We start from the raw sequence: 17120 nt of genomic DNA, 5'->3' as shown, positions 1-17120 counted from the left end.
TGGTATCTCCGTGAATTCAATTTGCCATCAATAAAATGCACTTGTTTTCATTGTCTGTAGCTTATGCCTGCCCATACCATAACCCCACCGCCAGTATGGGGCAGTCTGTTCACAACGGTGACATCTGCAAAGTGCTCGCCCACACAACGCCATCTGCCAGGTACAGTTGAAACCGAGATTCATCCATGAAGAGCACACTTCTCCAGCATGCCAGTGCCCATCGAAGGTGAGATTTTGCCCACTGAAATCTGTTACAATGCTAAACTGCTGTCAGGTCAAGTCCCTGGTGAGGACGATGAGCACTCAGATGAGCTTCCCTGAGACGCTTTCTGACAGTTTGCGCAAAAATTCTTTGTTTGTGCAAACCCACAGTTTCATCAGCTGTCCGGCTGGTTGGTCTTCAACGATACTGTAGGTGAAAAAGCCGGATGTGGAGGTCCTGTACTGGGGTGGTTATACGTGGTCTGCGGTTGTGAGGCCGGTTGGACGTACTGCCAAATTCTATAAAACAGCATTGGAAGTGGCTTAGGGTGCAGAAATTAAAATTTAATTATCTTGCAACAGCTACTGACAGGAGTATAAAATCGAGCACGCAGCCGTGACAAACATTGTCAGCAGAAGGGCCTTACTAAAGAGCTCAGTGACTTTCAACGTAGCACCATCATAGGATAACACCTTACCAACAAGTCAGTTTGTCTTGTTTCTGCCCTGCTAGAGCTCCCCGTCACCTGCAAGTGTTGTTATTGTGAAGTGGAAATGTCTAGGAGCAACAACGGCTCAATCACGAAGTAATAAGACACACAAGCCCACAGAACGGGACCACGGAGTGCTGAAGTGTGCTGCATGTAAAAATCCTCTGTCCTCGGTTGCAACACTCACTACTGAGTTCCAAACTGACGTTGGAAGCAACGTCAGCACAAGAAATGTTTGTCTGGAGTTTTATTAAATGGGTTTCCATTGCCGAGCAGCCACACACAAGCCTAAGATCACCACGCGCAATGCCAAATGTCGGCTGGAGTGGTGTAAAACCTGCCGCCATTGGACTCTGGAGCAGTGGAAACGCATTCTCTGGAGTGATGAATCATGCTTCAACACCTGGCTGTCCGACAGACAAAACTGGGTTTGGCGGATGTCAGGAGAATGTTACCTAGTGCCAACTGTACAGAATGCATAGTGACAACTGTACAGTTTGGTGCAGGAGGAATAATGGTCTGGGGATGCTTTTCATGGTTAGAGCTAGGCCTCTTAGTTCCAGTGAAGGGAAATCTTAAAGCTACAGCATACAATGACATTCTAAACAATTTTGTGCTTCCAACTTTGTGGCAACAGTTTTGGGAAGGCCCTTTCCTGTTTCAGCATGACAATGCCCCGTGCTCAAAATGAAGTCCATATAGAAATGGTTTGTCGATCGGTGTGAATGAACTTGACTAACCTGCACAGAGCCCTGACGCAACCCCATCGAACACATTTGGGATGAATTGGAACTCAGACTGCGAGCCAGGCCTAATCGCCCAGCATTAGTGCTTAACATCACGAATGCTCTCATGGCTGAATCGAAGCAAATCTACGCAGCAATGTTCCAACATCTAGTGGAAAGCCTTCCCAGAAGAGTGGAGGTTGTTATATCAGCAAAGGGGAGACCAACTCCATATTAATCCCCATGATTTTGGAATGAGATGTTCGACGAGCAGGTGTCCACAAACTTTTGGTCATGTAGTGTATATTGGCCTCTTCTGTATGGTATGTATGTCTGAGAAGCAACAAAGTGCATATCATCATCGGTAAGTACTCCATGCAGATACCACTGGGGATGTCAAAATAGAGATGTCTTTGTGAATTCCCTGTAGGTCTCATGGCTTGATGTCTTGACTATAAGCTTGAGTGGGTTAAAAAACAAGCTGCACTGTAGACTGTATCTGTATCATGCTAATCTCAAACATCACTGTTTCCCAAATTCACCCTCTCTCTTATCTATCCTAATCTTTCCCGTGTACCCTAAATAATCATATTTCCTTTTTTTCCATACTCTCCTCAGTCTTATTGCTTATTCTCGTCCCCTTCTCTGCAGAGCGGATCATGATTATAATTCAAAAGGTAAAATTTGAATTTGATTCTGAGATATGGCTTTGTGAGCTGCGAGGCTGTTATGTGAGGTCACATGAGAGAGAGGGCAGCTGATGCCTTATGGCTGACCTTACCAGAGCCAGGTGGCCTGATGACCTAGCATGGTGGCTTTTCTCCAGTAGCCCCAGGTGCTGTAACTGCACCAGGACAATGGAGGCTCTGCCTGGGATTTGTCAGCTCATTATTTACCCAACAATTACCTGAAAGACGGCCCTAAGGAAACTGTAAATCTATCTCTATCTCAGCCTTTCACGTTTCCTTTCAGGACTGCCAGTCAGAGTTGTTTCAGTGTCATGTGTTTGCTTACATTTAGCATCGTTTCTGGTGTATACTGGCCAGGGAGGCTTCATTTTATTCACTTTTTCATTCCTGAATGCTCCTGCTCTGTTGCATATTGATGCAGTCCAATCCACCACCACCATCACCCCAGGGATGACTTTAAACTCCTATGCCAATTGACCGCTTTTGAGTTCCCATTCCCTGGGATAGATGGGGATGCCAGGGAATGTGTTGTTTGCATTGAGGGATATAAGAGGACCGAACAGAACCGCCTGAGCGGTGACATTCCTCTGCTGGCTTCCAACTTGGCACGGTGGTACCCCACACGCCAGCCAGGCCAACTGCGAGAACAGACTAGGAGAGGTGCAGCATGCTTATTTTCACAAAGAATTGGGAGACAGGTGGGGCGCGGGGGGTGGGGGTGGACAACACAATGTTTCCTAGATGCTCTGTGGAACAATTGATTCTGTGTTTTGGGGGAGGTAGGGCTTGTAATGATTTCACCTGTGTGATTAATGTGCAAATCTACAATAGAACTTCACACATCTCTACCAATAGCTCTGTTCATGCATCACAACCAGACATTGTCACTTCTCCTTTAAAGGTTCAATCCAGACCAGCATGAAAAATGAAAATTGGGGGAGACTGCTGGGAGGAAGCTAATGGGTTTTAGGGCTGGCTCATAGATATGATGTAATCCCATACCAGAGAAGTGATTGTCAGGCAAATGTTTGTACATGCAAAATATTCTGAACAAAATTTGAAAGAGACAAATGATAGCATGACAAAAGAGAGTCCTTGTGAATTTTTGTGTGGGGTAATTGATTAACACACTCTCTGCAAACAACTGAGCCTCTTCTCCTCGGGGGAGAGAGAGACAGGTAAGATGTATGATGCCTGTGATTGAAAGGTAACTAAGCAATCCTCTGTCAAGACCACCTGCAGAACCACATAAGGAGACAAACACTCAAATGCCCATGTTGAGCAGGGAGAGTATTTCAATTCAATTACACAACAATTGTGCTATGTACAGGTAACTGCCAAAATAATGGAAGCGCTTCAGTAAATGAGGGACACAAAGTATATTGAAAGCAGGATCTTCCACACAGGTGTGGATCCTGTTAATTAAGCAATTAACTTCCCATCATGCTTAGGCGTCATTTATAAAAATGCTGGGTAGGCCATTATGTTGGCTACCATTGCTATGCCCCCATAGGATGACAATGCCCCCATCCACAGGGCACGAGTGGTCACTGAATGGTTTGATTAGCATGAAAACAATGTGAATCATATGCCATGGCCGTCTCAGTAACCAGATCTCAACCCAATTGAACACTTATGGGAGATTCTGGAGCGGTGCCTGAGACAGCATCTTCCACCACCATTACCCAACTCCAAGTCATGGAATTTCTTGTGGAAGAATGGCGTTGCATCCCTCCAATAGAGTTCCAGACACTTGTAGAATCTATGCCAAGGTGCATTGCAGCTGTTCTGGCGGCTCTGGCAGTTCGTGGTGGCCCAACGCCCTATTAAGACACTTTATGTTGGTTTTTCCTATATTTAGGCAGTTACCTGTATATATTGATATGAGCTTTATTATGCAAAGCATACAATACTTTCTGGGGAGCCAGGGTGAAAGAGAAAGGAAGAGGAAGAGAGTCCGACAGATGCAAAGATAAAGGGGCTTCGAAAGACAGAGAGAAGAGTAACAGACACAGGCAGAGAGATTGATTCAGAGGGACAGGCAGACAGAGCGTGGTTGAGGGTGACAGAGAGGATAGAAAGAGACAGACAGAGAACGAGGGTGACAGAGAACGAGGGTGACAGAGAGAGTGACAGAAAGAGACAGGGATACACAGAGAGAGAAGCATGTGGTATGTTTACCCTTGCCTGTGGTCCCTGGGAGGTGCTCTCTGCTGTGTTTGCTGTGTCCATGCTGCTGCTCCCTTCAGCCAGCCAGCAGACAGAGGCAAAGGTTCCAAGCAGGAGAGGAAGTGCCCAAACACACAGCCAACCCATCAGTTTCATCCTGTCAGGAAAAAGAGCAGGACAACAAATGTCACACCGCCGCACCAGACTGACTACTGCCCCTCACACACAGCATAGAACAGTGCAGCAATTTACAGCACAGCACAGTACAGAAAGGGGACAGTATAGCACTGTACAGTGCAGTACATCATAGCACAGTACAGCAGTATAGCACAGGACAGCAGTATAGCACAGGACAGCAGTATAGCACAGGACAGCAGTATAGCGCAGTACAACCGTGTAGAGCAGGTCCCTCTTTCACGGGCTGATAACTTAGAATCACATCAACTCATTAATCTGGATAAAAGGCACTAACTCAGAGCTCAGAGGAGCCCTCTGCTTAATTGGCTGGTAATGTGACTCTCTAAACAGTCATATTCCCGTGAAAAAGTATCTAGTTGCTTTGAGTGTTTTGAGAGTGTTTTTCTCTGTGGTAGCTGGATGGTTGAGGATTTTGCGGAACAAAGTGTATTCATTCAGTGCGATACAGGTTTGCATTGTAGAGTGACTCGATGTGTGGGCAGTTTCTGTATAAACAGTGTTTCCTGCAACCATAGGTCTGTAATATGTAAACACATTGAGGCTGTAGAGCGTGGACAGACTCCAGCGCTGATGGGTTCTGGGAGAGGAGAGGAGAGCTTGCCCTTGTGAAATGAGACAACAAAAGAGATATGCCTGTCAGTTTGTTAATGTGCTGCTGCACTCACGTCAGCTCCCCCAGAGATGATTGTAAAATGAAGAAGTCATTCATCACGAGAACAAACTTTGTGGGAAAGTAATTATGCAAGCAGCATTGTTAAGAATACCTCAAAATGCTTCAAATGATTTTTTTTTTAAAGGTTTAATTGATATTTGACAAAACAACATTTCAACAAGTATTTGTATGCTTGACCTGGATTAGGGTGAGATACAAACAAGAATCAAAGTCCTTGACACCTCCAGTTTACTACTCTACAATTCTCATTGTTAGAAACGCAGCATGGCTGTAAACCTTGCACAGGCATTGCCATCATGTTGTATTTAGGGTGTACCTCCAGTACATTCAGTGTCGGTGAGTCCCTCCTCATTGCAAAACAGCCACTAGCCTACCTCTACCTCTGCTGCTGCCTGCTCTGTTTTGATGTGTCCTGGTGAATATCTCCCCTGACAACAGTACGGACATGCAGCCCCAGAGGGCTTCCTATGCCAACTGATCCTGTCCACAGGCGGCAGATCATCTGCTACATTCATAGGCTCCTGTCATCATCACTTCCTATTTCTTCCTGCGGACGGCCGCCTCACTAGCTCACGTGCAGCTACAGTGGTCAGAGCCACCAACCAAGCAACAGAACATATGCAGACAATCAGGCAGTCTTAAGCAGTGCTGCAGCACTCTGGCATAATTATAAATGGCAAAGGCCTGTTGCCACAGTTCGTCTTCTTTTAGCGCCTTCCACCCTGCAAAGCACTTAAACAGGGGGAGGTCCAAAGAGAAAAACTACATCTGTGACCGTAGTGGTGTATGTCTGCTGCCCCAATGCAAACGAGAAGGGCTTTTTGTTTGTAATATAAACCAAGAGGCTAGCGGAGGAGAAATGTTTTCAGTCTGACGGTGCAGCAGCCACAGAAAGCCCCTTTAATGATAGATGTCTTTATAGCACAGAGCAGGGCCACCAAGGGGATTGCCTCCCTGTGTTGTTTTTACAATGCTCGGATGGCTTGTACATTTGCTTTGTGTTTCTGTGGGTCACAGCAGCAGATACATGGGGAGAGCAGAGGAATCAAACTGCTCTTTTTTTTACCCACTATTATACTGACACCGGCTTCACAGGATAAATTCTTAGAGGAATTTTATATGACAAAGCAATGTGATAAATCGCCACCATTTTGAAGTGTATCTAAGGCGGATGTATACAACCTGTGGTTCACCAGGGAGGTAAGGTTATGAAGAGCTATTTAAACTAATGTAAAGGTTTAATATGCCAGTCACTTAAAACAGAGACTGACAGCAAACTGCCTCCACTAGCCTCTGAGTTTTTTGTGTTCATAACAAAACCCATTGATATTGTCAACCAACTTTTGTTGACAAGATTAGCAAGCTTTGATAGTCATGCATATTGGACCAAATAATGACAGACAAGCACTGTAGTTTTGAGTTCCGCAAAGTTGGTGTGGAAGAGGTGAATTTAAAAAAATAAATGTTGCTATCTATAAATAAGTACCAGCCACCTGATACTGACAACCTGGATGGTAAATTACTGAGGTTGGTAGCGGAATACACTGTGACTCCTGTTTGCCACATCTTAAATTTAAGCCGAGAAGACGGTGTGTGTCCTCAGGCCTTGGAGGGAGGCAAAGGTCATTCCGCTGCGCAAGAATAGCAAAGCACCCTTTAATGGTTTAAACAGCTGACCAATCAGCCTGTTACCAGTGCTTCGCAAACCTTTTGAAACAATATTGTTTAAACAAATATAATGTTATTTTATAGAAAACAAATTGGAAATGGACTTTCAGCATGCTTACACGGAAGGGCGCTCAATATGCTCGGCACTGACACAAATTATTGATAATTGGCTGAAAGAAATTCATAATAAGAATATTTTGGGAGCTTTTTTGTTTGACTTCAGAGCAGCTTTTGATATCACTTAAACAATGTAGGTGATATGGATATACATCCTCTGCCTTTTCATGGATTGTTGAGTTATCTAATAGAACACAGAGGGTTTTCTTTAATGGAAGCCTCTCTAACACAAATTCGGTTGGGTGTGGTGTACCACAGAGCAGCCAGCTTGGGACATTATTGTTTTCTGTTTTTGCGAATGACCTTCCACTGACCTTAAATAAAGCCTGTGTGTCTATGTACGCTGTCAACTCATCAGTATACACGTCGGCTATGACAGTAAAATAATGAACTGACACCCTTAAAATAGACCTCCAGTCAGTTTTAGAATGTGGAACTAGGAATAGGCCGGTGTTAAATATCTCAAACTAAGCCTCATCTCGGTCTATTACTGAATTCTGTGGCAATTGAGCAAGTTGATGAGACTAAACTGCTGTGTATAACCCTAGAAACAATCTGTTGTGGTCAAAACATATCGACTCAATGGGAGCTAAAATGAGAAGAGGTCTGTCCATCATAAGGTGTTGCTCTGCTTTCTTGACATCTCCTACAGGCCCTAGTTGTGTGGTCATGTGAGACAAGTAAGGACATAGGCACATTGCAGTTGGTCCGGAACACAGCAGCACATATTGTGCTTAGATGCACACGGAGGGCTCTAAATTGAGGAGAGATTGACTGCATCACTAATGCTTGTTGTGCAAGGTGTTGAGGTGTTGAAGGTACCGAACTGTTCAAGCAGTTGGCACATAGTTCGGACACTCATCGGTACCACACAAGACATGCAACCAGAGGTCTCTTCACAGTCCTTAGGTCCAGAACAGAGGCTGGGAAATGCATAGTGCTAAATAGAGCCATGACTTCATGGAACTATCTGCCACCCCAGGTAACTCAAGCTAGTAATAAAACCAGATTCAAAAACCAGATAAAGGGCTGTGCCTGGTATATTGGCCATATCTCACAAACACAGGGGTGCCTTATTGCTATTATAAACTAGTTACCCAACGTAATTAAATATTTTGTCATACTCGTGGTATACGGTCTGATATACCATGGCTGTCAGCCAATAGGCATTCAGGGCTCGAACCACCTAGTTCATAATAATAATTTAGTGGGTGCTTATATTTGTCCTATGTGTTTTTTGCATATCCCAACTCCCCCTGAGACACCCTCAGAGAGTGGGGTTATGTCCAGGGTCAACCATTATCAACGATAGCCCTGTAGCAATTAAAGTTAAGTTCCTCGCTCAAGGGCACATCTACAATTTTTTTCACCTTGTCGGCTCGGGGATTCACACCAGCGACCTTTCAGTTACTTGCCCAATGCTCTTACCGCTAGGCTGACTGCCTCCCTAATGGAGATTTCTCTCTGCCAGAGCCCCTATGACTGTATGCTGACAGGATTAAAACAACAGCTCTCAAGGTTGTATTGTTTTATTACTCAATATGCTGACTGAGAGATAACATTTACAACAACACAAAAACTCAACACAGTTTTGAATGGATAAAACTCTTACCCAACACTAAAAGTCTGGTGAGAATATGTTTGAAAATTCTCCAAGTAACTCCATTTTCACATCTAACAGCACACAGATAACGACTAACGGCACACTTGCTTTCCAACACAATTTGAGAGTTTCAATAGGAACTAGGATCCTCAGAATCTAGCGAATAGCCTTTCTGGGAGACCTCACCAATAATTATTGTCTGATACTTTCTCTTCTCCTCGCTCCATCTCTATAGAAAAGAGTCTCAGAGCTCTACGGCCCAGTAAATAAGACAGAGCTTAATACCATAGAAGACACCTGTCCTCTCTGCTGATATTGCCCTTCCTTTTGACAAGATTCTGTGACCAGGTCTGTAGCCTAAGGGTGTTAAAGCTCACATAAACCTTGTCAGCTAGTGGGAGACACACACCGTGACTTGTTAATGCCAGAGAAGAAGAAAAAACAAAGAAGTGGATGAAAGGATATATGTCGGGAGTAAAGCAATAGCATACTACCGGGTGGTCTTGTCTTGCAGATCAAGTAGTGATCGTCTGAGAGTTGGAGGACTTTCTGATATCCTGATATGCCAGCGAAACTGGCATAGGAGACGCATGTCCCTCTCTCTAATACATAGATATTGAAGCAACCCATCACAACTCCCTTACTCGGCTCTCCTCGGTATAAGGCTGTGATTCAGACAACTAGCCAGCCAGAGCTCTATTTGCTGTAAACAGTATAGGCGATGCACTGAGCTCAAGCAATTGGCTCTAAATGTGATACAGCAATAAAATATCATTCCAAAAGTTCAACGAAAGTGATTTCAAGTGAATAACCAGCCATTCAGTATACATTGGACGTTTGCGCTTAGGGATCTATATGAGTAATATTGGTCTCTGTTCTGTTCAGTGTCTTACTTATTAAATCCATAAAGTAATAAGAGTTAAGACACTACAGTCTCATTATGTTATAGCTTTCAATACAATGTCATACAGTAGCTAAGGCATTAAGGTATTAAATAATTGTTAATAATGGCATTTCATAAGTTAAGTAAACAAGTCATGGTAGTTCTGCTAGTGCAGCGGTGGCCCGTGAGTCATGCTCATTATTACTCTCAGGTTTCTATATCGGTGCGTGAGTCAATATATTTGTAATATGAATGCATAATACAAACACATTTATTGCACATTGGCCAGGATCAAAGTGACTAGAATTATACATCAAGCAAATATTTATGTTTAGCACTTGACCCTTAATTAAATGTGTTCCACTTTGTAAATTCAATTATTCAGGTCAATTGTTTTTGCTATAATTTTACTTTTCAACTGAGAGACAGTAGCATTAACCAAAATATATTGGATAATGACATTGATTGCATATTGATATTATCATGCTGATTACAATGGCAATCAAGTGAATGAAGTAAATCCGTTTCAGCTCCAGCAGAATAGCAATTGCAAATAGCAAAGATAAGTGCCGCTACATTTGCGTTCAAAAAGGTACTCTCACTAATTGTGTGTAAAATTGTGTAAATCTGTCAAAGTGCTAGCAACAACAGGGTACTACAGGAGCAGCGAACAGAAACAATGACTTTGTCAAAACAAATCCTAAAAATCATTGAGACTCTAAACTGTAACATCCACTCCCCATCATTTCAGCTTCTCAACATGCTACCAACCATGGTCAGTGAGAGAGCAGCAACCCTACTATTGCTATTTCTATTTCTAATCAAAGGCCCCCACTCCCTCTGCAGAACTTTAACACAAATATAATGGCCCACGTATTCCCCACTGGGATAAGAGAAGCCCTTTGAGGAAATCAGGGAGATAAATGTATCTCTATGGAGTAAATGCCTGAAAACAAACTTAGCTTCAACTCCAACCATAGTGTTGGAGGAGAGGAATTTGACAGTGCATGAGTCACCATATCATATTTTCCATAGAACTGCAACGGCAATAATCTGTGGACACGGAATAGTAATGTTTCTCGGGTTAATAAGGTATTGACGGGAATAGATTTTCAGCTGAAACAAACGTCAGCGAGTCACCTAGTAGTGCAGTTAAAGTTGTTCTATAGACTATGGATGATGAAAATAAAGATAAAAGTATGGTTAAAAAATATATCTGCTAAACCGTAGCCATCATCCCCCTTGCACGTTTTCTTCCCACGGTTTATGCATTGACTGAAAGAAGCCCATAGGCGTGAACGGACTTATTTCAGCACCACGGACAGCTCTATTGTTAACGCTATAAAGTGCGCAGATGTCCTTGCTACACACCATACACGCTGGTGCACACTGTTTTCTCACAACTACCCAACTTCTCGCACAAGACACTGGGTAACTGTAAAATGACAATGGTTTTGGATAGAGTACAGAATGTATGGCCACATGGATTTGACGCTGCCTCGGTACACCTTTAAAAGTAAGACCCAGTGCGAATGTCCCTTGTTACGTTTTCCCTGTACAATAATTTTACTATTATAATAGGCCTATATGTTTCATGAGGCACCTCACATTTAACACACATACATTAGGGCTGAAGACTGTTTCAGGAGAGTCCCTCGTGCCCTGCCAAGGAGTCACACTATAGGGATCGAGGATGCCTAGATGTGGCTGATATAATTTTACTAGTACTATGCTGAGCACATCCAGAGCATCCCAACAGAATTCAGTGACAGAGGAAAAAGGTGCTAGTAACCTTTCCCGCCCGGGAATATGTTTCTGTTATACGATGTCAAGGTATATAAGATATTTCTCGATAGGCTACAATAACTAATAAATCCTTAAGAAAGTCCCTGGAGTAGGTGTATATCCGACATACTATAAGAATATAGCTTGGTAACATATACCCTTGTCAACGGTAAAACTAACGTATTATTAACCTTAAAAGCTGCGGTGTCGGGGAACAATTGTCTACCTCAACTTGTATAAATGTGTAGTAGGCTACCATTACTGTAATTGACATCACACCGATGTGTTGATACTTAAATTAAAATGGTTTAAACCTAATTTTGCGACAGTACATTTTGGATTAGCCTGTACTGCATAATGAATGCTTTCTAAATTATTATTCCGAAAACTGATTTCAATTTCCAGTCGCATTTGTCTTCATTCATTAGTACTCTTAATCAATTACCAGCAGATATTACAAAACGCCCAGATAAAATGCAACCTACAATGCATCACTAAACACCTAAAAAGTATTGTCCATTTCTTCCCTTCAAGCACAATTGCCTACTTACCAGTCGTATTCCACTAGTGATGAAAAAAAATATGCCGGCAAAATATACCACCACAGGTGTATGATTCAGTTTAGGTGTCCAAACACTTTCTTAGTTCCAGCCTCCGCCGTGTTGCAGATTCGTCTCGTGTGCGACGGGCTTTATTGAATTAGGCTCGCGAATAAGCATGCGTTGGATGTTCCCACTTCTAGCAGCGGCGCTCCATTCTCCAAGCTCTGAGTGGCTCTCACTACTGGCTTGCCCTATTTCAACGGCTTCAGTCTACACTTCTTTTGACGTCACTAGCTGCATACAAATATCTGCAGATTCTGCGCCATGAGCGACAACGGTGCCCACGTTTACGTGGCATGTTTGACCTGTGAACCTTGACCAGGCAGGTAGCCACCGAAATTGAACATGGTTGTTACCTAAATTAGGCATGATTATTCTCCAAGGGATGATGATATGCCATCTCTTACAATTAATTATGATGCCGTCATAAGAAATTATATATAAAGTTAAAGTTACCAATATGTTAATCTACTCGATATCAGCAGTCTGGCGACATTAACTTGTTTTATTAGCTTGCCAAACAGTACTGGCATGGCATTGAATTGGCAGACATGCTCTGTCATGTTTTTTTCTCCACCTTGCCATAGCAGTGCCAAATCTGTCACAACACACAGATCCTTACTGAACTACTGCATCAATGACTAATCAACATTAGTGTATTAAGTTTGAAAAGCTATTAGATACAGTGCATTCATAAAGTATTCAGATCCCTTCCTTTTTTTCCACATTTTGTTATGTTACAGCCTTATTGTAAAATTGATGAAATACATTTTTCCTCATCAATCTACACACAATACTGCATGATGACAAAGGAAAAAGTGTTTTTATAAATGTTTGCAAATGTATGAAAAAAAAGACCCTTTGCTATGAGACTCAAAATTGAGCTCTGCTGCATCCTGTTTCCATTGATCATCCTTGAGATGTTTCTACAACAATTGATTGGTCATGATTTGGAAAGACACACACCTGTCTATATAAGGTCCCACAGCTGACAGTGCAAGTCAGAGCACAGATCTGGGGAAGGGTAACAAAAAATGTCTGCAGCATTGAAGGTCCCCAAAACCAGTGGCCTCCATCATTCTTAAATGGAACAAGTTTTGAACCACCAAGACTCTTCCTAGAGCTGGCTGCCCGGCCAAACTGAGCAATCGAGGGAGAAAGGCCTTGGTCAGGAAGGTGACCAAGTACCCAATGGTCACTCTGACAGAGCTCCAGAGTTCCTCTGTGGAGATGGGAGAAACTTCCAGAAAGAGAACCATATCTGCAGCACTCCACCAATCAGGCCTTTATGAAAGAGTGTCCAGGTGGTGGCCACTCCTCGGTAAAAGGCACATGACACCCCACATGGAGTTTGCCAAAAGGCACCTGAAGTATTCAGACCATGAGAAACCAGATTCTCTGGTCTGATGAAGCCAATATTGAACCCTTTGGCCTGAATGCCAAGCGACAAGTCTGGAGGAAATCTGGCACCATCCCTACAGGGAAGCATGGTGGTGGCAGCATCATGCTGTGGGGATGTTTTTCAGCGGCAGGGACTGGGAGACTAGTCAGGATCGAGGGAAAGATGAACGGAGCAAAGTACAGAGAGATCCTTGATGAAAACCTGCTCCAGAGCGCTCAGGACCTCAGACTGGGGCAAAGGTTCACCTTCCAACAGGACAACGACCCTAAGCACAGAGCCAAGACATAGCTGAGGTGGCTTCGGGACAATTCTCTGAATGTGCTTGAGTGGCCCAGCCATATTCCGGACTTGAACCTGATCGAACATCTCTGAAGAGACCTGCAAATAGCTCTACAGTGACAGTCCCCATCCAACCTGACAGAGCTTGAGAGGATCTGCAGAGAAGAATGGGAGAAACACCACATAAAATACAGGTGTGCCCAATCGTTCTGATTTTGTTGTGATTGTGACGTCATGTTGTAAAATTCCTCAGAGCGTGAAAATGTTCCCATTTCAATAATTGCATGCACATCTCTTTGTGTGAATGTCTGAGCTCGTGTGAATGTCTCTCACACCCTCCCTTGCCCTTGATTCAGCTAGCTAGCATAATTAGCTGCCAGTTGGTCAAGATGGCTTGTTCTCAGAGCTGTGCAGTTTTAGCTTGTTTGTATAACTAAATAAACTAATATAAAAGCTAGGTTTTAGTCAGAGGATAAACAACTGTTTCACATCTCACATTTATAAGCTAGCACAACTTGCTAGCTTATAACCTTACCCACCATCTCTCACATTACCCAAAGCCAACAGTACCGTGGTAGCCTCTCTGCTGAAGCAATCTTTGAGTGGAAAGTAAATGGCAACACTGCTAATAAATGCAATGCTAATTTGTGGTAAAGCCAAATCTACAGTCAACACCACTACCACTTTTTTTTGCTGTCATTTGTCAATTCACTGGCCTCTAATGTCGTAATGTGGAACTCAAGACTCGACTGTGTTGCGTGTGTGTCTTCCAAGTTTGTCGCCAAAATATTGCCAAGGGGAAAGAAAGTCCTTGATGTAATTTATGGCCATATGCTTAATTAGTAGGTTGATAACAGACATTGACAGTCAAAGATTTGAGTGAACAGATTTTATTTCAGGGTATGAGGGGAAGATACATTACAGGCTATCCAAAAGACAACTATCATCCTCCCCCTGGTAGATATCAGACCAAAAGCATTAGATGTAAAACCTGCATAAACAAGTCACATCTCAGTGATCTGCTGTCTTATAGCAGGTGTTTGACACTTTAATACGCAAATAAAATGAGTAGATATAATTGAGATGCTGACCAACAAAAAATAAACTTGTACATTTCTGTATACGTCCAACCATTTGGATAATAGAATGAGGAAGGCCAATTCTGAACTATTGGTATAAACAATAAATTGGGCAAAATACCAATTAGCAAAAAAATATCAGAATTGGGCTGCCTGTGTAAACTCAGCATTTGTGGCTTCCTCAACACTCCCTGAAGAAGGTGCTGAAATGTAGGTTATTATTTCCATTAAATCAGGGGTGCAAACTGATGCCATGAAGGGCCAGTGCACGTGTCGTGTCAAACTCATTCCACGGAGGGCTGAGTGTCTGCAGGTTTTCGCTCCTCCCTTGTACTTGATGAATTAAGCTCACTGATTAGTACGGAACTCCCCTCCCCTGGTTGTCTAGGTCTCAGTTGAAGGGAAAAAACAAAAACCTAGGCCGTCCATGGAATGACACTAGGCCGTCCATGGAATGAGTTTGACACCCCTGGCCTAGTGTCTGCAGGTTTTAGTTGTTCCTTTCAACTAAGACATAGACAACCAGGTGAGTAGAGTTCCTTACTAATTAGTGACCTTTAATTCATTAATCAAGTACACTACATGATCAAAAGTATGTGGACACCTGCTCATCGAACATCTCAATCCAAAATCATGGGCATTAATATGGAGTTGGTCCCCCCTTTGCTGCTATAACAGCCTCCACTCTGCTGGGAACGCTTTCTACTGGATGTTGGAACATTACTTCCATTCAGCCACAAGAGCATTAGTGAGGTCGAGCTCTGATTTTGGCCGATTAGGCCTGGCTCGCAGTCGGTGTTCCAATTCATCCCAAAGGTGTTCGATGGGGTTGAGGTCAGGGCTCTGTGCAGGCCAGTCAAGTTCTTCCACACCGATCTCAACAAACTATTGCTGTATGGACCTCGCTTTGTGCACGGGAGCATTGTCATGCTGAAACATTGTCATGCTGCCACAATGTTGGAAGCACAGAATCATCTAGAATGACATTGTATGCTGTAGCGTTAAGATTTCCCTTCACTGGACCTAAGGGGCCCTGCCCGAACCATGAAAAACAGCCCCATACCAGTATTCCTCCTCCACCAAACTTTCTAGTTGGCACTACGTATTCAGGCAGGTAGCGTTCTTCTGGCATCCGCCAAACCCAGATGGTGAATCGTGATTTATCACTCCAGAGAATGTTTCCACTGCTCCAGAGTCCAATGGCGGCAAGCTTTACAACACTCCCGTCGATGGCATAGCGCATGGTGATCTTAGGGTTGTGTGAGGCTGCTCGGCCATGGAAACCAATTTCATGAAGCTCCAGACGAACAGTTCTTGTGCTGACGTTGCATCCAGAGGCAGTTTAGAACTCGGTAGTGAGTGTTTCAACCGAGGATAGAGGATTTTTACATACTACGCACTTCATCACCCAGTGGTCCCATTCTGTGAGCTTGTGTGGCATAACACTTCGCGGCTGAGCAGTTGTTTCTCTTAGACGTATCCATTTCACAATAACAGCACTTACAGTTGATCGGGGAAGCTTTAGCAGGTCAGAAATCCGATTGCAGAAGTCAGGGCATTCATACTTCTTGCAATTCACGAAGCAGCGCAGCACCTTTGTGAAGGAAGTTGTCAAGGAAGTGTTAATACATGGTGCACGAGGGGAGATGTTTGCGTTAGACATTACATGAATTACTACACTTCTAATGCATTTGTATAATCACATCCTTCGTCTCCATTTTAGATACGAGCTCTGTTTCTGCTTCTAGCTGGGCAAACCTTGTGACTATATATGGATCCGCTGAGCTGAAATAGAAAAAGTGACCAACATGGCACTTACATGGTTATGATTAGAAAGTGTTAGACTTTTCATGACCAATGTTTGACATCAGTGACAGTAAGACTACGTACATTGTTTGCAAACTCCCCTACACAGTCAGTGATGATGTTGTCCACAAGTCTAAAATCAAGAAGTTTGACTATTGAAGCGACCTCTGTTCCCTATTTGCTTAGGGCATACTGGTTGCCAGCCGCAGTTCTCTTCTCAAAAGTGCCTATGAGATCGATGCCCAGGATAGAACATTCATTTAAGCCTTTCATTTCCATGCAACTTACATGTGGAATGATCTACAATACACTTTCAAATTGGAGTAATTGGTGCCTCTAGGGCATTTCAGATGTTTTATTATAAAACATATCTGTTTTTTAATGCTTTTTTTCGCTTTTTGTGTATTGTTGTGCATAATAATGTGTATTTTATCGTGTATATGAATTTGTAGTTTAATGTGTTTATTGTATTTTATTGTGTAATGTGGTGCTATACTGGACTCATCTGAAAAAGAGACCTTGGTCTCAGGAATAGGTACTCCGGGGCCCCAACAGTGGCAGTCCAGCCCTGGGTTGGGTGATCTGATCCTAGATCTGTGGTTAAGGGCAATCTCAGACCACTTCCATCTCAAGCTAACCATCGTCACATTTGCCAATCTCTTTTTAAATCTCCATCTCTATCCACTCACTTCCTTTTTCCTTCTCACTTTCCCTCAATTAACCATTGTCTTTAAAACGGGGAGAGACAAT

General features: G+C 43.2%; 1 protein-coding gene across 2 annotated transcripts in view; it reads right to left on the bottom strand.

Moving 5' to 3' along the window:
- Positions 1 to 11971, bottom strand: part of LOC112258097 (follistatin-related protein 4-like) — a 201948-nt gene extending 189977 nt beyond the window's left edge. For both annotated transcript variants that reach the window (XM_024432208.1, XM_024432209.1), the window contains exons 1-2: positions 11754 to 11971; positions 4288 to 4432 (exon numbers count right to left, since the gene is read on the bottom strand). In XM_024432208.1, the coding sequence (XP_024287976.1) occupies positions 4288 to 4431 (144 nt within the window). In that variant the 5' untranslated portion in view covers position 4432; positions 11754 to 11971. The remainder of the gene's footprint in view (positions 1 to 4287; positions 4433 to 11753) is intronic.
- Between the last annotated feature and the right edge of the window lie 5149 nt (positions 11972 to 17120).

Source organism: Oncorhynchus tshawytscha, linkage group LG09 (assembly GCF_018296145.1).
Source record: "Oncorhynchus tshawytscha isolate Ot180627B linkage group LG09, Otsh_v2.0, whole genome shotgun sequence".
Taxonomy (NCBI): Eukaryota; Metazoa; Chordata; class Actinopteri; order Salmoniformes; family Salmonidae; genus Oncorhynchus; species Oncorhynchus tshawytscha.
This window is presented reverse-complemented; position numbering and strand designations above follow the sequence as displayed.